The sequence below is a fragment of the Fusarium vanettenii genome, assembly GCF_000151355.1.
Source record: "Fusarium vanettenii 77-13-4 chromosome 5 genomic scaffold NECHAsca_5_chr5_3_0, whole genome shotgun sequence".
NCBI lineage: Eukaryota > Fungi > Ascomycota > Sordariomycetes > Hypocreales > Nectriaceae > Fusarium > Fusarium vanettenii.
Window position 1 is genome coordinate 1242074 of NW_003315878.1, and position 24518 is coordinate 1266591.

General features: G+C 52.2%; 5 protein-coding genes across 5 annotated transcripts; 2 read left to right on the forward strand and 3 right to left on the reverse strand.

The window, feature by feature from the left end:
- Nucleotides 1-5941: 5941 nt before the first annotated feature.
- Nucleotides 5942-6935, forward strand: NECHADRAFT_41438 (uncharacterized protein; the record flags this gene model as incomplete). The annotated part of the gene is made up of 3 exons (XM_003050808.1): nucleotides 5942-6175; nucleotides 6233-6478; nucleotides 6528-6935. The coding sequence occupies 3 exons, from the start codon at nucleotides 5942-5944 to the stop codon at nucleotides 6933-6935; spliced, it is 888 nt and encodes a 295-aa protein (XP_003050854.1).
- A 186-nt stretch (nucleotides 6936-7121) lies between these two features.
- NECHADRAFT_69522 (uncharacterized protein) lies at nucleotides 7122-9598 on the reverse strand (the record flags this gene model as incomplete). The annotated part of the gene is made up of 6 exons (XM_003051201.1): nucleotides 7122-7767; nucleotides 7816-8307; nucleotides 8355-8601; nucleotides 8655-8782; nucleotides 8828-9051; nucleotides 9114-9598. 6 exons carry the CDS (start codon nucleotides 9596-9598, stop codon nucleotides 7616-7618), a joined length of 1728 nt encoding a protein of 575 aa, XP_003051247.1. The 3' UTR covers nucleotides 7122-7615.
- A 3871-nt stretch (nucleotides 9599-13469) lies between these two features.
- NECHADRAFT_100598 (uncharacterized protein) lies at nucleotides 13470-14755 on the reverse strand (the record flags this gene model as incomplete). The annotated part of the gene is made up of 2 exons (XM_003051202.1): nucleotides 13470-14261; nucleotides 14331-14755. The coding sequence occupies 2 exons, from the start codon at nucleotides 14753-14755 to the stop codon at nucleotides 13850-13852; spliced, it is 837 nt and encodes a 278-aa protein (XP_003051248.1). The 3' UTR covers nucleotides 13470-13849.
- A 6960-nt stretch (nucleotides 14756-21715) lies between these two features.
- On the forward strand, nucleotides 21716-22933 carry NECHADRAFT_25809 (uncharacterized protein; the record flags this gene model as incomplete). Its single annotated transcript, XM_003050809.1, has 2 exons — nucleotides 21716-21830; nucleotides 21891-22933. Coding segments are annotated over 2 exons (1158 nt in total), but the record flags the coding sequence as incomplete, so codon positions are not given.
- Nucleotides 22934-22977: 44 nt separating this feature from the next.
- Nucleotides 22978-24359, reverse strand: NECHADRAFT_100599 (uncharacterized protein). Its single transcript, XM_003051203.1, has 2 exons — nucleotides 23802-24359; nucleotides 22978-23739 (listed from the first exon to the last, which is right to left on the reverse strand). Exons 1-2 carry the CDS (start codon nucleotides 24216-24218, stop codon nucleotides 23278-23280), a joined length of 879 nt encoding a protein of 292 aa, XP_003051249.1. The 5' UTR covers nucleotides 24219-24359; the 3' UTR covers nucleotides 22978-23277.
- Nucleotides 24360-24518: the final 159 nt, after the last annotated feature.

The window sequence follows — 24518 nt, forward strand, 5'->3', positions numbered from 1 at the left end:
TCGGTTGAATTCGCGTCTTCGGGCTCAGGCGTAGACTCTCGTGAGTGGTTGAACAGTCGGCCAAATCGATCATTGGTGTTGGCAACAGTGTTGACGGCAAGTACTTTGACCTTGTTTCCTCTAGTTCCAAGCTTGGTAGCAAGAGATATCCTTGGTGGCCTTGACCTGTCGGAGAGATGTGATGTCGACGAACTCAAGTTCTCTTCACTCCCTAGAGGCTCTTAAGCAGCCTGTTCAACTGACCCTTCAGAGGCCGAAACCTGGCCGCCGACCGACAACATTGACTCAACAGTTTCTTTCACGCTGTTTTCTGGTCTGGCCATAAGTGATTCGAGCCGGGCAGTTGAGAAGCTGCACATGGTCTTGACGAAGGCATTTGCTTCACGCTAGAGCTTCATCTCCCCTTCGCACATTTCACACGCCGATAGTTGGACGAAATCTTGCATGAGCTTGACCGTCCTGAGCACCTCATCCTTGGAAGATCCGAACCATTCTTTGTGCCCGCCTCCGCACTCCTCGCACTCTAAGACCTCAATGTTCCTGGTGGTGAAGGATGACTTGGACAAGCCTCTCTGCCTTTGAAACGCTGGCGAAGCGTCCGGAGTTTGTCTCATGAAGAACCTTGGTGTGCTTGCCATAACAGTTCCCGGGCTGCCCAAGACGCCCGTAGACGCTCGTCCTGGTCCATCCAATATTGAAGAGGCCAGGGGTCCCTGTATGCTCTAGAACATAGACGATCCCTTCTTCAAGCTGCTGGGGCGTGAGATGTTTGTGTAGTTCCCTGATAACTGGGGAGTCATCTCGCAGCGAACCCTTGCGTTGCAAGGTGGAGATGAGGCCGAGGCCAACGACTCTAACGTCCTGGGCAGTATCCTTTTCGCTAGTCTTTATCGTGCTGGCTTCTTCGCTGATAGGGATAGCCACAGTTGAAACAGCCTCGACAGCGACTTGTTTTGTCGCGGGCTTTTGACTCGCTTGCGAATTTCTCAGCCAGAGATGGCCATGGCTGAGAAGTTCTCCACGATAGTCTCCGAGGTATTGCAAGTCGGCTTTTCCGGGTCGGTGGTGATGGTGATTACCGAGATGCGCTTAGAAACCACCTCTACAGTACCGAGCCGCTCAGTTTCCTCGGGGAATCTGAGGCTTGCCGTGGTTGACCTGGTTGGCGTCAACTAAATAAAGCTCTCCGCCGCATCAGAACTTGGGCTCTTTGGGTTTCTAGGAATATCGTCCTTAGCTAGAGGGCTGGAGAATGGAGTGATATCCGTCTCGGAGGGAAACTCGATCGAGCTGCGTTGCTCTGGCGTGCCGGACACTAAACTCTCAGACGAGTAGGAAGCGGCGTCGAGGGATCGCTCCATTCTCCAGTTACGGTACCGATTGAAGGCGGCTTAGACATGATAATTGCAATGGATGCATTCTAACAAGGTATCAAGCCTGTAGTAAAGGTCCCCATTGTCCAGAAAGTATTCCCTGTTAGCAAGGTCGGTCCATAGTGGAAGTGCTTGGGGCCGTTTGGCTGCTGTGATCGGATTACCGCACTGGACTCATCTCTAATTTTCCCCTCTGCAACGAGTGAGGTCTGGAATTTCCAAGGGCGGCAGATAATCGATAACGTGTGCAAGAGCGTCCAGTCCTGTTGGCGTGGAGTCATTCATAATGGCGATAAGAGATTCAGTGAATTGACACAAGTTGAAGTAACTCAACCAAGGCCTGTAGGATCGCGTTGAGGTATCAAGAGCAAAGACACGAGTGGCTAAGAACCGGACAGCAACTCTGAAGCTGAGGCTCGATCTGGATACCTCATGAGTTCCCTGCACTTCCTATGCAGTTGGTTATTCGTGCATAGTGCCCCTGTGATCAAGGAACATGCAGTTGGTTGTGCTAAATGCGACAACCTAGTCCAGATGAGGAACGGATCCCCCAAAGCTGAAGCCTCACGCATGACCAAGACGGAATGAAAACAGCTTCCTCAAAAAGGCTTACGAGTTCTTGGCTAAAAAGAACTATGCTGCTGCTGTATGTATGCCGGGCCTCACGCCGCCGCCATGCATTAGGTGAGACACGTACAGTCTTCAACACCACCTCGAAGAGGAGAGGGTTGCAACCACCAACCTATTCCAGCTCGTACGGGGGGTTTCGGTGAGGATGTTGACGTGGGGGTTTGTCGAGGAAACAAATGGGGACTTTTGTCTTGTCTCGAGAGTTGCAGTGTAGTGTTTTTCGCTGCAACTATGTGTTTCTGACGCCGCATGGTTTTGTGTCATGCGGAGTATGGTTATAGTGACAACGACCCCTGATAGTAAGGCGTAAGTGCAGGGGCAGATGAGGAAGAATAGTAGGCACATATCATATCAGGTGTATTTATCCGCGTATTCGAGTACGGCACAGATACTCGACTGTATGCTCCACAGAACAGGGTGATGGTTATCGCGAAACCGAAGCATAAGCGAAGCAATGTGAGAGACATCACGAGATTCATAGATACCCTGACCTGACTTGACAGCATTCACCGGTTTATGTGTGATGGCAGGCATGCAGCCTTGCGATGCAGTTGGTGGGTGGGTGAGAAACCGAGGTGCCTCGCCAAGGGAGGATCCATGACTTGGCCATCGAGATCTGGGCACATTTATCCATCCATGGCGAGACCAGCAGGAGACAAAGTTTGATCAAAAGGAAGACGGCTTGCATTTATTATGATACCCAAGGTAGACGTTGTTCTATCTATCCAGACCAGATGCAGCTTAGCTTTTCTTTCCTCCGAAAAAGATGACGATAAATAATAGTTTCTAGCTTTGCTTTGCTTGCCATGACCCGTGGTATAATTCCATGTCCGACCGTCCCAAATACCGGGCGACACAGATTTAAACAATAAAAAAGCCAGTAAATAATACGGGTCATGACCCCCCGTTTTGATCCCAATTGCGCCGAAAACCCCAGATCGCCAGAAAAAGAAAATTGCGCAAGTCAAAAACAGAAAAGAAAAACTCTGATGCGAAAAGCCGCTCTCGCTTCCGCATCCCGAGGTAAGGTAAGGGAAGGCCGCATTATTTCCACCGAGAAAGAGCATGACATTGTCCCATATCATGATCCACCGAAAACGCCCATGATCCCGGCCCGACAGGAAGAAAAGGACCGGATTTTGGAGCACCCCACAAGCGTTGGGCTTTTTCTGCTGGGTTCCTCCTAAGGAACCACTTGGATGGATTTGCTGCAGAGGAAAAGAAGCCGAGACAGAAGCACGATAAGGCTCGTGCTGATGGTGATTGGCAACAAGAGTCCAAGACGTGATAGCGAAACATGCCATGCCATGCCACCAACCGAGGTCGACATGGGGATGGGGTCTAGGCCGTTGATGGGTGACATGGGATCATGATTGGTCAGGTTGAACCCCCCATGTCGACGTCTGTTTCTAACGGGCTTCTCTCTTTCCTCGCTCCATGCATGAAAGCCTTATTGCTTGGCTGGTCGATTTGTTGAGACGATTTCTTAGATGCCGCACTCTTCAAAGTCGCGCACCATGATGGCCATCTGCGCTCGCTTTGCCGCCTCAGCGACGAGGTTGAAATCCTTGAGGAAGGCGTCGGTAGAGGCGGTCCTCACGGGGGCGGGGGCAGGTTGGGGGAGCATCTGGACGGCGGGAGACTGCTGAGCCGAAGAGGAGGAAGAGGTAGATCCAGAGGGAGCGTCCATTGTTGGTTGTTGTTGATGTTGTTTAGAAGCGACAGTGATGATAAGTGTTACTGATGTGGTGCAAAAGAGTCAAAGACGCAAGATGTTCTTGGACTCTGGGGGGTGGGGGGGAAGTGCTCAGTTTAAGTACCCGAGTAGAGTTGACAGATCAGGGAAGGGATCCAATGTCTTGCTCAGCCCTTGGGATAGAGCAAAAAGATGCGTGGGGTGGTCTCGAGTAAGGAATCAATGTCTAATCGGCTGTCTCACAGGGACCTGATTGGAAGGGATGCTTCTGCCTGCGAGGTGACGTCCCTGGGCTGGTGGGTGACGTTTGATAAAACTAATGGAAGTTGGATGGTGGATGGAACCTGAGATCCGAGGCAAGATAATGTGTGTGTGTCTGCCAATGGATACGTAAATATCCGGGCGTATTACAAGGCGATACCGGTACAGAGACAAGAGACTTTAGGCTGATCCCGCATATCCGCTGAATCTACGGAGCTAGCGTCAAAGGGCCGAACGGAGTGCAAAGAACGAACTCTGGGGGTGGGTTATGGCGGTTCAGACCCAAAAACGTGTGAGACGGAGTCGCCGAAGTGTGGAGGAGGAGGAGGAGAAAAAGGTGGAGGAAAGAAAAGTGGAGGGAGCAAGAAGAACATCAAGGTTGGACCGAGAATGGATGGGAATTTTCATTTGATCATGGCACCACCAGAGACCGAATATCCATCGACTTATCGTCATGAGCCCCATTACGGCTGGATCCTCGGACCCTGTAGATTGTTACTGTAGACTGTGGATCTGGGGTGGAAACGTGCTGCAGTATTTTCCCTCGTCGTTCTCGAATCTATGAGGGGTCATTGCGAGTGCAGCTAAAAGGACCCTGAAAAAAGACGCCATCACAAGCTTCTTTATTGGCAGCGGAACCGCATCTCCATTTTGACGGATAACTCACCGCCGCCGTCCATTATCCCCTCCAATGTGCTTCTCGGCTTCTATCTCGAGCCCCCCCATGGTGGTTACATACCAGGCCCTTGTAACGGTCCCCACGAAGCACGGTCAACCCTCTCTCTCTTGAACAGGGAAGATGCCAATACTTGACACAACATGAGTCTCTGTCTGTGCTTCCAATACTGCACCGTTACATAATCTCACACACGCACAACATGCAGTTCGTGCTACTCTAACGTGTCACACAAAACCTGCATCGAGTCTGCTTGAGAATGGCCTCATCATCATCCTCATGAAACAAACAACAATAACAACAACAGCATGACGAAAAAGATTCGACCCAAACCAACTGATAAGCCCGGAATCTTTCGGAATTCGTCTAGTTTGGTGTCTTGTCTTCAAATCTTGCGGTCCCGCGCTTGTGGGGATGCCGAGCTTTCCCCTTGCGAGAAGCGCGCCCGCCCGCCCCTTGCAGCGAGAAAGACGCTCATGGATTGGATGCAACGCCCAAGTTAGCGACAAGCTTTTAGCCTCATTCTCACCTGCTTTTCCGACGTGTGGGTTCTCTTGGCTGATGCCTTCAATTGTTACCGAGCGGCTCTTCGGAGCGACATCTTTCCCCCCCCCCAAGGTTGCCTCGGGCCTTTGGTCCGTTCTATTTCGCCACAACCGTCATGCCCAGAAAACACTAGTTTAGTTTGTAATATTGACCGAGGTAGCGAGGCTTTTTCAACGCTGCTCGCAATTCGGGGTAGTGGTGAGCCGAGCCTTTCTTCCTCGTCAACCGCAGTTGGGCCGTACCCTGCCAAAACAGGAAGGCCTTGACACTTTGTGGGTGGTTCGAGGAGCCTTTTCTAGACCACATGGGATGATTTTATCATGGCAGCCCTTTCGGAGAAATGAGATTCATGGTGACATTGAATGTAGATTAATGCTACCAAAGACAATTGCCAACTCGATTTATCCCCCTTGTCATATCTTGACGCCTCACACCACACGCTGTCATAGGGCTGGGAATATGGCTCAACGCAGGAATGTTCCAGATGATGGCCAACGCTCTCAGTCCCAAGGCCTACTACTGCAAAATGATGTTTTCGACTTCTCTTGAATGAGTACCTTTGAATCGCTCTTCTCTCCGTAACCCCGGAGCTTCAATGGAGCTCCCTCCGGACCCCGAGTACGTACCCTCCGCATCCGGGGTTTGGCCGCCGCCGCCGCCGATCCGCCGGGGGTTAGCCAAGCCTAACCACCAAAAAAACACCAAATCCAACCCCAAGTTCGCATCAACACCCCCGCCAACGTTTTACTTCCGCCCGTTATGGCCTCCGCCGTCGAAGGCTCGGGCCCCCAATTGTCCGACCGGTGGTTTGCTGTCCCGCGACCTATCCGAAACTTGTTCGACCTGTTTCCCCTCCAGGTCCTCGCCTCGGAAGAGCTCCCCGCGCGAGCCCCCGCAGCTGCGCGCCGACGGGCAGCTCTATATGTTTTTGCCGATGATGGAGAAGCGGCGCTGGGGAACCCGAGCCATAACCCTTCATGCTTGAAGTGGCAGGTGTGTTTGCGACGGATGTCGTCTATGCTATAGCAAAAGCTAATGTAGTTTCGATAGACAGTGCTAAAGATGGCCGGCATTGACTTCGAGGTCGTCCCCTCCAACAATCATGCCTCACCCTCCGGCGCATTACCCTTCCTCCTACCACCATCGTCGCCATCTCCAAGACCTTCAGCTCCTCTCGCCGGCGAAAAGATACACAAGTACGCTCGCGAGCACGCTGTCCGCGAGCTTCCTGTAGTCGCCTCCCCCCGCATCGAAGCCTACCATGCTCTCCTAACACAACGAATCCGTCCAGCTTGGGTGCGCCAACCTCTCCTAACTATGCCTTATAGTATACTGACAGCCACAGCTCTATGCGCTATACCTTCTCCCCGCAAACGCGCCCCTTCTTGGCTCCCTCTACCTCCCATCCTCGATCTTCCTCCGTACACCTATCCATCATACCCTCCACGCCGCCGCCACAGCAGAGATTCTCAAGACGACGCGACGGGCAACAATCTCCAAGTCTCAGCTTTTTGAGGACGCCGCCACCGCGCTACAAGCACTATCCGCCGTGTTAAACAAGGACGAATGGTTCTTTGGCGCAGATGAACCTAGTCTGTTCGACGCCGACGTCTTCGCGTACACATACCTTATGGACGCCGATGCGCTCGCGTGGGAAGACGATTCACTAAGTAAGTGCTTGGATGGCTTGGAAAATCTAAAGAGTCATCGGAAGAGACTATATGAGAGGTGCTGGGGAAAAAAGAGCTCATAACTACACCTCACGACTTCGACATTTAATCTGCCACGAGAACCATGCATGTATAGACACTGTAAAAATATGTATACCTACCAAAAGGAAGGATCCGAACATCACGAATAGATAAAAAGGGACCTCTGTTTTAATGAGCAAAACGGCTGTCGTGTTCGGCCCAGGATTCAACATTTCGCTCAAGAAATCCAAATTCAATATCTCATCTATTCGCTGGCCACTTTGCAATCGAATCCGCTCCCAATCTCATCTTCATCCATGTGAAAGAGGGGAGTTGTCCTTTGCCTCCAAACAAAGTCCCTTGAAACCCGCTGTGACCGCCCCTTGACCGCGTCTATACGTAGCATCACCATCAGCCCACGACCCTCCACCCAAAACAATGCCGGCATAAATCACAACGTGCCAAGAAGTATAGTGGAGAACCGTTTGCATGGATCCAGATAGAAGCAAAGAAACAATGGCATGCACCAAGCTGCCATGACTGGCTCCTGGACGACTGATATCGCATGCCGTGGACCCATTATCGATAGAAGCAGAGTTGCCTGCATGTGATGATACGAGAGAACAACTCCTTGCTGCAACAACATTTCAAACGCCGAGGTATGATCCGAGGCCGACCTATGCGAAGAACCCACAATATGGCAGAGAGAAAAAGTGACGGTGAGCTAACCCCATTGACATGCTCAGAGATGTGTCGATCGAGGGATCCCGTCCCAGGCATCGTCAACAGACACAAAAGCCCCCTCACCTCCATCCTGACGAAGATCCTCCAGTAGAACGCTCGTCTGTGCATAGAGCTTCTCCAGCGCTGCTCGGGACGACTTGCCGAGGGATACTACTTCAGTTAGCGACATGCAATGTCAAGGCACATGTCATGACTCACATAGAATGGCCGAGTTGAGCTCCTCAGCAACAGCCACTCGCCCTCTTCTGTCCAAAAGATGACTGACTTGCGGTTCTTTCAGAGGATTCTGGTATGCCACCAGTGCCCAAATCTCATTCAGCGCCTTGCTCACTTCTTTCCGTGGATCGTTGGCATATTCTTCCTGCAACTTCTGGCCATACTCGAGCATGCTACGCTCAAGTTCAGCAAGCTCAGCTGCGTTTTCACCACCATCAGCTTCCCATGCGGCGGTGTCGCTTCCGTTAAGATCAATGTCCATCGATTGGGGTGCTGCGTTAGAGCCATGCCCATTGCTGCTCTTAGTCTCATTTAGCATGTTGAGCTGAGCGGCTTTTCGCACCAGCTCAATGAACCGACGGCATCGTAGCCTAAAGTAAACGTGCTCGTTGTCTTCTAACACATGAGGGTAGTATGCGTTGGTGTACTTGAGCGCCCTGTCAATATCTCCCTCCAGGATAGCTCTCCGTATGCCTAAAACCCCTGTTAGATTGGCACTTAACGGGTCAAATAAAACTCACGTTGTCGGTTGTTGGCATCTTCGTCATCTCGGATATTGACACCATCCACTTTAAGTCCTGGGTCAAGACTGAGAGCTTCCTTTTGAACCTTCATATCTTCAGCAAAGGCACGGGCTGTCTCCACGTAGCCATCATGCTGCAGGAATTGTAGAACCAGAGCCTGGATGACATCGGTCTCACTCATTCCTTGTACGAGACTCGATGTGTCGGTGCTCTGGATATCCTTTTGCACCTTTTCGCGCTCTTCCTAATAGCGTGTCAGTCATGTCTCATGCAGCAAGATGAGTTGCACAAGCCTACCCTCATAAGGTCGTCAATGTTGTACACGAAAGGGGTTTGTCCAAAATTGGCTCGAATGAACTCGCCAGGCTTCTTTAGGCTAACGGTAGGATAGAGCTTTCCTCGGATAACATCGTGAAATGCAGTCCCTGAGCTGTCAGCTACATACCAGGATAGGGGCCTTAAAAACTCACCAATCTTGACCCCATTCTTGGTGAAGAAAGCGGTATTGTCCCTGAAATTGACGCCACATCCAATAACGTCGTTTGTGTTGTATAGAGGGCCAAAATGCCGTCCAATGTTTTGGCCAGTGAAACATCGACCATCATCACCGTGGTAGCCCCAAGCCTCGGGTTCCCAGCCAACTGGTCGTGATAATGTCGCAGTCTTGGTAGAGAATCCTATCCCTATAGTCGCACTGTTTGACTCGTTAGCATGAAAGAGGCCTATGAAGATGGCTTGGCCAACAGGCAGACTCACTCGTCTCGTATAGCAGCCAGTATCTGAACCTCAAAGTAGTACACTCCGCATTGGGCAGGCATGTAGTGATCGGCGCGAGCGGCACATGCCTCATGATCGCGGTCGTGCTGGTTCTTAGGCCCGACATACTTGATGCTTAGACCGTCGGCTTGAATCTCGATGCCTCCCCATTGATCGTCCTTGTTCCATCTGGATGGTAGTGGGGCCAGCGAGTCATCCTCGTCAAAGACGGGAGGGCGTTCGATAACAGTATGCGCCATGCCTCGGTACGAGCCCGGCGGCAGAGGATGTTGGGTGTTAAAAGTGGTCAGATTCTGGGAGAAGCCGTTGGTTGAGGTTCGGTTGGAGTCGCGGGTTTGGAGCTTGGACCTATGCGCCTCACGGAGCTTTTGCACATATGTTGAGCCCTCAAGGTATGATGGGACAAAGAATGAGTCCTCGTCGTTCTGAAAGGAGCCGTCGGCGGCTTCGGAAGCCCTGAGCATGTTGAAGGCCCGTGAGAAGGAGGGGAGGGCGCCCCTCCAGACACGAGAGGTGGTTTCGGTATCGACGTTGTCCATCTTGCTAGGATCGATCGAGCCTGAACCTGAGATGGCCAGGTCACCGGAAGCGTTAAAGATGGAGGTTCGGGCTGGATGGGTATAAAAGTTTGGGATATTGTCGATGGACGAGTTGTACGGAGGAGGAAAGCGGGAGGAGGTGGATGGCGCGACGGATGGCGAAGCTGATTCGGGCAAAGCGGACGAGTGTGAGGCGCGTTGGAGGGGATTTGCCATGACCACGAAGACGTCGAGCAGGCAGGATCGATGACGAGCCGTCACAGGCCCAGTCGCGCAACGAAGCCGAGAGAAAGAGGCTTCCGATGCGTGCGTGCGAGCTCGTCGTTCGGGACGGCAGGTAGGTGGTGGTGGGCACCACAGGGATCGGAGAACGAGACGGACAAGGACGAGCTTTCAGATAAGAGCCGGACTAGGAGGAAAAGAAGCCTGCCACGATGGAGCAGCAGCAATAAAGGACCAGCGATACGAGAAACGGTTCAATCGTCGACAGTGTGGCTTCGTAGCTGGCAGAGTGACGAAGAGAGTAGGTAGATGGCGGAGAGCGAGCAGTAGGTAGGTGGTCGGATACAGGTGGAGGTGGTTCCGTTGAGCGTCAAAGGTGCCGTCACCACTCGCTAACAAAGTTGACGTGACCCGCTCACATGAGATGGCCCAGCACCACCGGTATCAACAGGTATGATGTGAATAATGACTTAAGAGAACAGAAACAATTCTCTGTTTGCTACGCGGCACCAGTCGTCGTTGTTGGGTTAAGCCGAGTCATGGTTGGATCATCCAGAGTAAACGGTACGTACTGTTCAGTCTGGCAATCACGAGAACCTGGACGTAACTCCAACACTCTCTACCTAGTTCGGTATCGTCTGTTAAGCCAGCCCCCAGTCGACTGCTGTCTCGGCTTAACAGTGGAGGCCCCGCCGGCTTCCCCGCTGTCCGGCCCGGATGACCCAACTGCTCAGACCCCAGACCAGGCCAAAACAGGTCCGAGGCCAGCAATGATGGCACCATAGCGCAACATTGCGATATGATGCCGGTGATTCATGTTTATCGGATACCATGTTTATGCAAGTCATTTAAGTCTGATGAGGAGAGTTGAGCATTGGACAGAGTACTGGCAGATGGGCAGTGCCGAGGCCAAGCATCTCGTGCAACATTACACACCAAAGTTGGCCCAGCAAAGGGATTGGTCCAAGGACATCAACGAAACCCATGTCTTGTTGATGCCGGTGATGTATCTCGTAGACTACATGAGTTACCAGACTAATAGTTTTCAGCTTCTTGCGTCTGAGGCCTGCTCTGCAGAGTGATGTGGCTGTCCACTCGAAAAAAGACTCGTCACAGAACATGCTGTCGCCAGTGTTGACCAAACAAATCTCCTCAAAAGGGGACAATGCGTCAAACAGAAGTTCTTTGTGGTTGAACACGCCATTTTTGATATAGATCAAACACAATCTGTCTTATTGTCTATTCGTCAAACGAGTCTATCGCGCGTTGAACACGAGAAAATGTATAGTCGCACCGTGGTAGCATAAGCCACCACTTCAGATTTCGATCAGCCACTATGTTATTTGACAAGGCTCCAATATCCAACAGTATTTAAGAATTACATTTAGTTTACCATTTTCTGCGGCTTCTACTCTGAACTCGCCGTATCTCGGGAATATATGCTCGGATGCCTATGTCTTAGTTAAGGTGAAGAAGGGCGTTGCCCGCCCAAGCGTCTTTGAACCTCGTCCATACGACTACTGTCCATCTATTAATTTACTAAGATCATACTTCAATTTTATTCAGTATGTAACTCGGAAGTACCGCCGCCATGCTTAATCTGCTCATTCACTTACGTTCTGTCCACTCTCCGAATCAGACAGATCTCCCACCGACGTATCATGATCAGATGAAAATACCAAGCGACGAGCAACCAATCCCATATGCTCTGTGTTATACGCAAGCTTATGGAATTTTGTGATTACACTCCACATTGATAGCTCTAAGCAGAGAGTGGTCCAGTCTCGTAGTACGTCGCATTTATCACGTCTTCTCTATCGTTGTAGTTCCATGCCGACCTGGAACCACCATATAGATCACTCAAATCGTTCACGAATCAAGTCAATACCGTAGGAGTATTTTAAATCGAGGTAGTTTATATGCCAAGAAATAGATACTGGCTGATTTAGTCACGCGAATGACTTCACTCAATAATCGCAGTTGCCTCACAAATTCAGAGCGACCAGCGGAGGATCTCGGCATTCTAGCCGAGGTATATCGAACTGGTGTCTACTTTGGGCCCGTGCCGCTCCTGAGCCTTATAGGTATGTATTCTTTAGTATTTTCCTTCTGTCCTATATCTCTAGGGGAATACCCTCGCTATTTCAGTACTTACTCCCATGACAAAAGCCAGCCACAAGCGACCAAATTCGACCTGAGTTTGATGGTCACAGGCTTGAATGTAATGGCCGACCATGGTGCGACAATCCCAAGGTCAATTTCAAGCGTATTCATCGTACCAAATGACATTATTTCTTGTATTCCATCTCAAACCGGATTACACGCATCCCGACTGCCACCACGCCCAGCAATCAAAACCCTGGCGTCACCAACCAGGCTTCACATTCACTCGAGCGGATGAAATGGTGCATAATGCACCTCATAGATAATATCTGTTCATTGTTTTCACTCATATCTTGGGACGAATAACATGCCAGGTTCCTTCTTGATGAGCTCCAAGCTCTCTTCAGAGTTGATCATTTTGATGCTCAACAGCGAGCGCGATCCAGCATAGAAAAGAAAACTTGAACATATCTGAATATTTCTTGCCTCACTACTTACTGTATTCCGTCTTCATCTTTCATAAATACGCATTCCGGCCTTTGCATCTATTCTCACGGACCTACCGACGCCGGTTCTCGGTGTCCCTCCGCCGTGCTCCGGGGTGGAGCCCGTCGGTTGCGGGGTATTAAAGTGGGATCGTTCAACGCCTCGCTGCAGCCACGATCCAATAAGAAGCTTCAGTGCTGCATTCGAATTGCCTCATGCTTTGCTAGGTGGCACGAAATGAGACAATCCCAAACTGAATTTCCCAGGTTGAGAGGGAGCATGCAAGAGTGCAAAGCGTGCAGAGTTCCTTTCCTTGCATAAAGAGTGTGTCAGCAAGGGAGACCATGTTGAACAGTGCGTTCATCGGCATTATTGTTCCCAGCTGAAGAACGGGAATACCAGCTGGCAAAAGTTATGCATCCCTTGATTCGGGATAAGCTGCGCCCCACATCCGCTCATCCACTTCCTGGGCGACCCCGGTTGCCCCTGGAACATGGATGACTAAGCGCGCGCCTGCGCTGCGACCACACCATCACCCAGTGACATTGAAACCATGACTCTCATGAACCAAAGACGAGCGGAAAACGTACCCACAATCTGGCCATTGGGGCACCTCATCCCCTCCAAGCTCTTCGCATACCGCTCAAGAAGGGAAATGCCTCACCTGAGCAGCCAGCTGTCCAGCGACGCACGCTAGAAACCCACGGGACGTGTACCGGACTTGTTCAAGGCTTGGGTATAGTATCTTCGGGACGGGATCCCGGGCTGGGGGGAATAATACGCCAACCACCACCATGCATCTGACTTTATCGCGAGAGGGAATTTTTCGTCAGCCTGGCTTGAGCAACTGCGTACCGCCTGGACCGGGCGGCGAATCGCCAAACCCTGATGCCACTCCTCCTGCCTTGGCAGGCTGCGACAATTAAAGTCCACGATCAGCGTTGGAAGCATACCGTGAAAAGATCGATCTCGACAGAGCACTTGGCTCAAGAAAATGATGAACTGATGCAATTTGCCTGGGAATACCATCCACTGTCTAATATTTCTCGCCAGAATCGTCCGTTATGTTACAACAAGGCACTTTGTGTGCTTTCAAAACATGATACATCCCAGTCGCCAACCCTTTTCCATAGCGTTCCATCTTCGCTGTTCCTGTAACGCCGGCGACACCAGCGTCGCAATCCCTGATGAATTAAATAATCAAGTTTGAACCCTTCTCTGTGCCCAGTCTACCGAAAGGGACTTATCTCTGGTCGACAAATGTCGGCCTGTGTCAACCTGAAACTCCGCTGTGACATGTCGAATAATAAAATAGCCTCTGTGAAAGGGCAGAATGAGCACGTCAATAACGTGACAGCCCTATGTCTATGAGGCCGCGGCAATAGGCACTGGTGCTGGTGATGCGCCGTGGAGGCTGGATGCACTGCGCATCTCGACGTCGACACCACTGTTGCTGGCGCTGGCGCTGGCGCTGTTGCCCTCTTGACCGTTGACCTTGTTCTCCTTGCTACTACCCTCAGCTGAGACGGTAGCAGAATCCTCAGTGCTGGACTCGGGACCCTTCTTTGGGGGTGCCGTCCAGCGTGGGATTTCCCAGACGACACCAGTAAAGCTCTTGAGCGTGAAGCCGCCCTTGTTCCACTTGCGACACGGCTTGCCAGACCGGTCGAGGGCGCGAAGACCGGCATTGATAGCACCTTGGTTCGCCTTGGGGCCCAGCTTGTGACCTCCAGCCGGTCGATTGGCCGAGCTTGAGTGATCGATTGTCCCATCCTCCCTATTAATAGTTGTTAGTGCACTGTTCTTTCATGTCGGTTTTGACAAAGGATTAATCGGCAAGACTTACAAACGAGGCTTCTTCTTGGGACCTGGCTTTCCTCGTGGCTTGGGAACGCCATCTATTCCGTTGGCATTGGCAGCTGATCGTTTGACACCCTTCTTCTTGGGTCCCTCAACGGGAGGGCCCATGGCTGAAGGAGCTGGTGTTCCATCGGCGGGAGTCGCATCGGCAGCGGGTGTAGCAGCATTCGAGTCTGAAGCATTGTCGCCGTTCGAGTTGCTGGCAGGAGGTTGCGAGCCGGTGGCAGAAACGGTGTCGGCAGCGGGCGAGTTGATGGTTTCCTTTTCAGACTTGACGGGAGAGTCTTCCTTGACGGGCTTGGAATCGACGAGTTCTCGAAGCTTGTCAGGCGACACCTTGACAGTGACGAGCAGCGTGGGCTTTGCACTGGACTTGCGTCGCGCGTCGGCGGACTTGGCTTGAGGAGCCATGGTGTTGAGAAAGTTTTGCAGCCGGCGAGTAAATGGTGATGATGGTGATGAGACAGCAGGTAAGGGTTTTATTTAGTGAGACGAGGCGAAACGAAACGGTGGACGGCGAGTGGTGATGATGAGCAGCGGCGATGGATGGCGGATGATGATGGAGAGAGGAAGGAGAAGGAAGCGAGATTTGTGGAATGGCCTGGTGACGGGAGAGGCGGCAAATGGCCTAAGGCTGGTGGTGATCCCGTGGTGGTCAGGGGTGGTGGGCTTTTTGGGGCTTGCGTGGAGCGGGAGATTTTGTTAGCTGGCGTTGCGACTTGGACTTGCGGCGTCCCGTCGACTTGGTGATGGTCTGCGGCTGCGGCAGTGGGAGCAAAGGGAGGAGAGTTGATGGACGGAGGGAAAAGTGGGAGGCCGGGGGGAGAAGGCGTGTCTTGTAGGTTTTTGGGGTCTTGGTCTCATTGTCATTTTCGATTCTGGGGCCCCGAGGCGGCGCACAAGGAAAATTCGGTTGGTTTTGGGTTGGGTTGGTAAAGGCTCTCCTCTGGGTTGATGCGTGTGCGTGCACTCCCAGCTGCTGCGTACTCACTCTCCCGTCACGTCTGGGGATTTTTCGCTGCCCCGGGGCGGCGCGTTCCCCAATAGGACTAGCGTCCTTCTACGCCCAGGTAATGCAGTTATGGAGGGTCCCGCATTATTTGGTCTTCCGATGGGACCGGGGGTGATGCAAGCGATTCGACCAATCACTGTGTCTCCTCGTCGCCATCTCCTGGCTTCCTTCAAAGTCTGGATTTGTTCCCTCCCACTGGCCTGCGACTCGGCGATTCAAGACCAGCAGAACCGCTCTCCAAATCACCTCCTCTGCCTCTGCCTCCCACGCTTCAGCCCCAGCCCCCGCCCCCCTCGGGGAGAGAGGCAACAACCAGAGATGGTGGCCAAGACAAGCAAGCACAGTGTCCGCCTCATCCAGCCAAGGCATCAGGTTTCTGCAGCGATAGTCGCTACCATGTCACATTGGACTTGGTTTCCATAGGACCGCCGTCGGAGATGTGCAGGACAGACAGAGTCCAGCGGGATGCACGGGAGGGATAAACACACACACAAGACGAAGCTAGGGAATCATCGCCTGCCCCTCATCCCTTTTCCCGACCGTGGGCGCTCCATGGCCTGGTCTGGCTCGTCCTCCCTCCCTTATTAGCCGACCGTGACGGACGGCGCAAAAAGCAGCGAGAGATGGGACTCATCCATCAATGGGAAGCGAGCCCCTGCTGCCTTTTCTCGGTGGCGGAATTCACCGACTCACCCTCAAAGCTTGACACAGGGATACGGCTGATAGCCTTCTCTATCAATGAGACAGACCTCCACTGTCACCCAAAGAACAGCGCATGCCCACGACCAAGGGTCCGATGCTTATGGATGGCCTCACATTCGTCCACAGAGGTAGCCGACGCCTCAACCCTCGGCACCTCTAGTGCTTAGCCTTTCACACGGCCCCCAAGATCCCGGGCGACTGATTATTATTTGAAATATCATTAACTCGCAAGCGTTTCAGTCGATATGGACCTCAAGGATTGCTCCAGTACTGCGCCCAGCCTACCTTGACCTCAACAAGGCTTTGACCTGTCGCCTTACGAGAGATTCCTGCAGGGCGATGGTTATCCACCACCAAACCGCATCACAAAAGCATACCAGCGCCTTTAACGCTATTACTGAAGTGCATCATCTCTCTGGACGAATTTGTGCATCCCAACTCTTTGTCTTTTGTAGATCCAAGTTGCAACCCGAGAATCGCCGCCATCACAGGGCAGCTATCCGGTGCAACCGAGTGCGGGCAGAGTGACAAACCACCCGACCGTGTGAAATTGCCAAGTTTGATCCGTATTTCGTCACGGCTCCGCCAAAAATCCCTGCGTTAGTTTCCCGCCAAAGTTGGTTATTTTCGTCATCTCTGCATAGCCTCGATCGCCGCGGCAATGACCTGAGCAATTACATGCTGCGCTCGGCGACATCGACCAATATGTCATCGCTCCGAAGACCGGCAGATACTGCTACAAAGGTGGTCTGTATCTGTCGCACCAGCTTCAGGAATGATAGCAGGCCCAAGACCCAATAAGAACCAGCAAGCGCTGGTTCACAATGAGTCGAAACCCCCGAGACTAAGACACCATGACATGGCCCGTTGCCGTCACAATCGTCGGAATGCGTTGCTCCCTGCAACCCAAACTCGATGGCAGAGATATATGAAGAACAATAGACCATAATGAATGTTTACAGCTAAACCACTTCACCTCATCTCATTGAACCCGTCTAGTTGACACAATGGTTCGCCTTTGTGCACTTCTTTACATTGTTCCGCACCTCCCTTTGTCCCTTCCACACGCTCATGCTGCTCTCATACCTCGGGTGGACGTTCCAGCCGAATCACCAGAAGCGGTCTCCACGGTACCAGCAACCAAGCCTCCCATCAAAGTGACACCCTTCAAGCAGCCTCGCCATGGCTTCCCCAAGCTACACCGCACTCTCAATGTGGTGAAACGACTGGTTGAGGAGAACGGTTTCATGGTTGAGGTTTCTGAACAGGACTTGCGAGATGTCTTGGACCAGATCAATAAGCTTCAGGACCAAGTGAGCAGCATGTTCTCACCTGACTCCCAAAATCAGGGCTCCTCTCAACCAGGAGTTGGTCAGCCCAGCAGAGAGTCTGGGCAACTACCCAGTGGTTCTTCTAACACACCCTCCAATGAGAACCTACCAGCTGAGTTGCCTGCCCAACCTAACAGGATTGGGTTGCCCGACTCTGGTGAAACTTCTGGTCCAACAAAGGTCCCAATAGTATCCGATACCGACATAAGATCCAACCTGCCTGGACAACCCAACATCCCCAATACAGTTGTTGCGCCTCTACCTTCCAGTTCCTTCAACCTGCCTAGTGCCCCTGAGCAACCAGGACCAGCAGGACAAGGACAGTCTGATGACCAGGCAGATACAGTTGCCAGTAAGCGACCGGGAAACTCAGATGGGTCACCAGCCAGTCTTCCTACCGAGTTGCCAAGCGAGAATCCCAACAACGCTTCTCCTGGTAGCCCAGAAGCTCGACCATCTGGAGTCGAATCAGCCCAGCAGCCAAAGGAGTCCTTACGCAGACAACCCGGAGGGGGGCCCGGCGAGTCCAAGGTGCCATCCGAGGAACGGATCGGAGTGCAGCCAAATGGTCAATCCATCAGCCTGCTTGACGATCAACCCACGGGTCAGCTTGACGAGCCCGCTGCTCAGACAGCCAATCAGCAACCCCAAGGTCAGACAGAACTACATTCTGGTACAGTTCCAGGAACTCAACCTACAGGATCTCCCAACAACCTGTCAGAAGACCAGACCAGCGCTCTTCCCGATGGACAGGTCAACGGAGAACCTAGTGGGTTACCTGGAGGCATATTCGTGGAGGACCCAGACAACCTTCCCGGTTCTAGTCCAGGTGAGATAACTTCCATAGGACAAGCCCAGGTCCCAGGAACAGAAGAAGACCAGCAGCCATCCCAAACCATAGACCCCAGTTGTCTTGAAGATGAGGTGAGTGGCCAACCCAACGTTCGCCGAAACATTAACTGCGCTCCAGGTGTTAGTTCGTCCGCAACCGAGCCGAGCCCGATCTCTTCAGTCATGATAACTCATGATTCAGCAACCCAAAGAGCACTCGGCGTCCAAACGGAGCTCGGTGCCCAATCAGCGCTCGGAATACAGACAGCAATCAACGCTGAGGCAACTCTCGAGTCTCCAGCAGCACCCGTCTCTCCAGGAGTACAAGACTTTGAAACAACACTTGACATTCAGACAGCATTCGACACTCAAACGACACCCGACTCTCTTGTCATGCTCAGCACTCAGGAGGTACTCAACTCTGAGGAAACACTTGCCATTGAGGCGGCATTCAACACGCCGACAACATTCGACGCTCAAACGACAATCAGCATTCAGGCACAACTCAACACACGAACAACATCTGATATTCCAACAGCGCCCGACTCCCAGGCAACGCTTGACGCTCAGGCCGCACCAGACACTCCAACTGTCTCCGGCCTCGGAAGAGCAGAAACTTTGCAGCAAACGACAGAACAACCGACCACGACCTCTGCCACATCCAGCATTGATGATTCGCAAGTTTCGGCTTCCACTGAGTCCCCGGCAACTCTCACCACAGCCATGGCTGTGCAACAGACTCTCACAGAATATGCAACAACTCGTGAGACGCCGCAACTTAGAACTTTGGTCTTCACGTCGGTTCTTAAGAGATCATCGAGGGTAAAGTGGACGACAACACGCACCGAATTCATTCATATCAGTCAGCCCACCGAGTCCCCTACAATCCCCGGTCTAGTGTTTAAAGAGGACCCGGATATGACGTTGAATGGAGATGAAGGACCCACAGTTGCAAGTGAGAACTCTGGGTCCAGCACGGATGAAAACATATCCCAGAGCATGGTGCCAAGCACGGCAGAAGCTTCGGAATCGACAAGCTTTCAAGAGTCAGGGATTGATACTGCTGCTACGTTGTTAACGGAGAGCATTATCACCAGGATTTCGACAACTAGCATGGTTTGGAGTGACGGTAGTACTCCAGCAACAGCAGCACCCACGTCTTCGCCAAGACCACTGTTGCCTCTCAACGCCGCAGCCGCCAATGCAACGTACACAACCACGGCCAGCGGGTTCAGAACCATGGCAAAGCAGACGAGGAGTTTGATGGAAAGGGAGAGATGATGTGAATTGATACGAGTTCTGGGAGGAGAAGATACGAGTTGTACTTTATTTGGATACGTATACGACATGCGAGCAAGCTTAAACATGTGGAGGTTCGGTCTCTTTTTTACACAGATACGACATGATGATCAACAACCAACGCGCGGCTATCTCTCCTTTTCCCACGCATGACCAGTGACGAGTTGGGTCCAACATACCAACTCACCACTTGTTAGTCAGTCAGGAGGGCGGCTCTTTGGCGCCCCCCAGACAAGACAAGATTCACCCGTCTGCGCTAAAGCGGAGAAATGGCGAGATGGTAAATGATCTACAGACGACGAGGCGAAATTTGTTCCCTTCCCTTGACCTTGACCCCTCCCCCCATCCCCTTGCAAGTGGATTTAACTAGAATGGCGAAACCCCAGCAGTGACAGTGACCCTCGCGAGGGGAATGTCAAGGAACCGGCGGCAAGGGCCTTGGCAATAAAGGTGAAACGCGTCTCACTCATTATCCCATCCCTTTAGCAGCCTTGTATTAATACTAGCATTGGAATTGAGGTGCCTTGTTTGTCTCCCGCTTCTGTAATTCTGAACTGAACTCTCTTCTTGATACTACTCACTATCTCTCTCTTGTTTGTTTGCTTCCATTTCAATTGTCAAAGCTCTCACTCCTTACGGGGCTTTTTTCTTCTACTCTTTGTCTATTGAGACGATCAAGGCGTAGGCCTGCCACAACAGCGCCCATTATGATTTGCAACGAGAAATCCCGCTCGCTGGCGAGCGACGACACATTCAGCCAAGACACTATCGGTACGATTCATCCTGGGACTCGAGAAGCGCATTTATACTCACAATGGACTCCGACAGACAACGTGGAAAGTCTTGAGCTTGGCGACTCGGTCCCGACATTATCAACATGGGAACTGATCCAATACTTTCTGATCCTCAACTGGCAATTGTACAACGCCTTTCGAACATATCTCGTCTACGAGCACTGGGACGGCTGGGCAAGCGTCATGTTCACCGACAAAGCAGCAATCGTTTTGGGAGTCGCGCAATTACCGCTCACAGTCCTCATTCTGATGGAGCTGATAGACATGTGGCGTGACAGGAGAGCAGAACGGCAGATGAGATTAAGACTAGCCGCCCAGGAACGCGTGTCCAAGTGCTAAGATGAGGGATAAAAAAACAAAACACACAATTTAAAGGAATTTTGAGCTGGACTCGAACGATTCATTTTAATATAAACTAAAAGTCTTTATATTCAAGGTTAACTTAACTTTGTCAAAGGTTAATTAAGCTGCAGAGTTCCAGTGTGTGACAGGGTTGCATTCCTCTAAGGCGCTTCTCCTAAATGGTGCTTGGTGCTGACTCGTTCAAACCCCTTGACCCTTACGCAAGCTTCTTAGTGGCTGACCTTCCTATGGCGGTCAAGACTATGTGTATAGGCTGTGATTATTCGAGGGTTGCCATGTGTTTATTTAGCTTCGCATCATGGCTACCTCTTGGGCGATAGTTAACTGCTGCGGCTGACGTTTTGGAACCCTTTGTTCTGCGCCACCAACAAGTCTCATCAACTTACAAGCAACAAGGCTCTAGAAGAATAAGCCCGTCGACTCAGCCATGCAGATTCTCACCTTATTTGACGTGAACATGCGGTCTGTGAGCAAAGCAAGCCTCGCAAAAAATGGAATTATCTGGCCTGACTCTTTCGTTGTGCTTTCCCACTTGGGGCGTCCATGTCCCCATTCATTGTCAGCACTTGTCACCGAGTTTCCCGATTACCACTCACGGCTGAACAACAATGAATGCACCACCACGCGAGCAAGGCCCTTGGAGGGGTTGGTCAATCACCAAAGAAAGAAAAAGGGTCCTTTGTGCTACTATCACAGGCACACACCACTCAACTCGGCCTGATACAGGGTATTTCGCCGTTTACCGAGTCTTACCTGCATGGGCAACTCATCCTCTTGCGGGAGCCTCGTGCCGACGAGGTTTCCGTCACTGCATTTCTTTCATTGTTCATCCTTCTTGAGCGACTTTTTGTCTTTTGAATATACTTTCAGCCGGCGATTGAAGTCAGTTTCAAGTCGAGCGGCGCGATGCGACAATGAACCAAGCGCATTAGTCCACCCCCTCTCTCAAGTTGTTGTCGCGCGCGCTGTCTTCACCATGAGGCTCTTTGTTCCCACCAGCTTCGTCCTGCTTCCTCACCTCGTCGTCGCACAAATCGTCAGGCGCTATGAGGCGCTTCCCATCGCTCAGGGCGACCTCGTCCCGCGCTTCTTCCTCGACCAGGCATTTCCCCTCGCGAAGCGCGACGCAGACTGCGGACAAGGTTATCACAACTGTAAGTCCTTGAACAGCGCAACATGCTGATTGACAATCAACTCATGTCCTCGCGCGACAGGTCTAGACATCGGTTTCGGCGACGACTGCTGCAAAAATGACCAATACTGCTACGTCAACAAAGACGGCGATCCAAAATGCTGCCAGATCGGGTCCAACTGCGCCAGCGAGAACCTCTGCTCCGCGGACGCCACTCGTAAATACTTTTGCACACGCACCGTCACCCAGAGCGGGACGGCCGTCCCTCGGGAGGGCTGCTGCGACCGGAAATGCCCCCAGACGAGCCTCTACCTGTGCCCCAGCGATCTCGGCGGTAATTGCTGCGGTTTCGGCTCGGAGTGTAGGCCCGACGGGAAATGCGCATCCACAAAACCCGCCTCCCAGACCGGGTTGCTGACACCCGTGCCCTCGGGCTGTACCACGTCACAGTTCAGGTGCGATGACGGCGCTGGGTGCTGCGACGACGGACAGGTTTGTACACAGGTTAGCGGGGAGGGATTCTGCGCCGAGGCCAGGCCGACAGGGAGCGATGTTAGAGTTGTTGACGAGGATGAAGATGGAGGTGATGGATTATCCGATGGTGCTAAAGCTGGAATTGGTGTTGGCGCGGTTGTAGGAGCGAGTATTATTATCGGCGGACTCACTTGGCTGTGTCTGGCTAAGCGGCGCCGACGCCGGGAGACCACAACCGGAGAATCGAGGACTGTAGGCGAAGGTGATGGCGAGGGTACCGGCACCGTGCGGGATGGCACGACCGACGTATCCGGAAGTCAAGCTCGGCACGGCTTGACGAGAGACTACTTCGGGCCCGATGCCGTGGCTGGGCCGTATACGGACCCGACCATCAGCCCAACGACGGCTGCTTCGCCGGGCATGGACCGAGCCGTGCCGATACAGGCCCACGGGCCCGGCGATATTGCGGCGCCGGTTGAGATTGATTCAACGGCCAGAGAAGGCAGTGGCTTCTTATCACCAATGAGTAGCCCGAGTGCCGGACATACACCCGGTTCAGAGACCATTGATGGACGCTTTGAGTTATACGGCAACGACCAGCAAATATCGCCAGCCCGTTCATTATCAATCGTCCCAACACCACGGCAAACTCCAACTCCAGAACCAGAGAACCTATCACGAAACAGTCATGATACTCAGGAGAAAAAAACTGAACCGTTCTAATATTTTTCATACTTGTCAACGCCTAGCCAGACCATTCAGGCAAATATCAAAGGTCATCCAACATCCTCCCTCGCAGTACCATATCTTACAAAAGAAAGCAAAAAACAAATTAATGTGTTCCGACTCTGTTGCTCTCAAAACTCCGCGCCAAAGGTAAAGAAGAAAAACACACACAAAAATGAGCCATCCGGGTGCCGCCCAACGCCGTTTCTGTGCTGGAATGAAGAACAAAGGAATAGGAAACATGTCCACCTGTGCCCGACTGCCTGCGTTTAGCAGACGACGCCTCCAAAGGGAGCACAGTTTCTAAGATCTTTGACAAGTTCCTCGACACTGCTCAGATGTTGGCTAAGCAACTCCTGCTTTTCTTCGGTTGTGAGATAAACGTCATCCGCATCGGAGCCAGATCGCTTGCGACGGGCTTCGTTGTTAAAGGCGCCCGCAAGCTTGCTTGGGCTCCGTTGAAGCATGCCAGGAACAGAGTCGCGCTGGTCGGCGCGGGGGATGGATGGTGACTCGGGCATGAGATAGAAGTAGAGGAACTCGACAAGCTTGAGCTTGACCTCGCGGGCCGTGGAGCGCGACTTGAAGAGTGAGGTGATGGTAAGAAGGCCATCAAGGCCCTCAAAGGTGCGAGTGTTTCGGGGGGTGTCGAGGAGAGCGGTGACGAGGGTGAGAAGAGTCGCGCATTGGATAGCGGGGCAGTTGAAGGGCTCAAGAAGATCGAGGAGAAGCTATGCACAAACATGTCAGTTGATGTCCTCTTGTTGTCATTCAGACGATTCATATCACATACGTTCATATTCTGCTCCCGGGAGAAGAGCGACTTGCTGGGGGGATGCAACAGGAGAGTTCCCTGAATGAGATCAAGGGCATTGAGGATCAAGAGATCATTCTGTCCGTCGCTGCCCTTAGCCATAAGACGGTCAAGAGTGCCGATAAGGCGCATGGCAACGTTCCACTCGAATCCCTCCTGCAACTTGAAAAACTCTTGAAAAGCGGGATCCTGGGATAGTTCGGCGAGGTCCTTTTGCTCAGGCGACGCCTCTCCGTTGTTTTCGTGGTCACGGTTGCGGCGCGAGTTGTCGCTACGGGGATTCGAGAGGCAGATCTGGGCGAGAAGACCTTCAACCTGGCGCAGGCCCTTGCGGACCTTGGGGCCATCGTAGGACGACAGGTTATCGAAGGCGAGAGATAGAAGTGACTCCATCATGTTTGTTTGTGTGGTTGGCGTGAGAATGAATGTCGTGGGCGTAGAAACACCAGTATGGAAGAAAGGAACAGAGAAAAAAAAACGTTGGAAATGGGGCAGATATTTTGGTGGATGAATAACTGTTTTCTTTTTTCTCGAGACGGCGGAAAATGGGACAAAACCAGGAATAACTAAACGAAGAGAAGGGAATTGGGTATCAAGCAGCGCTGAGAGTTGGCTCGAGCCCAAAGCAGCAGCAGCAGAAAACCTGAAGAAGAAGAAGAAGATCAAGAAAGAGTTGCATCCAGATGTGGTGTTGAG

Excerpts from the sequence above, each read along its gene's own strand:
- NECHADRAFT_100599 (XM_003051203.1), bottom strand. The coding sequence starts at position 24,218 with ATGATGGAGTCACTTCTATCTCTCGCCTTCGATAACCTGTCGTCCTAC. Across the intron at positions 23,740-23,801 it reads CCCGGGAGCAGAATATGAAC|CTTCTCCTCGATCTTCTTGA; the intron begins GTATGTGATATG and ends GTTTGTGCATAG.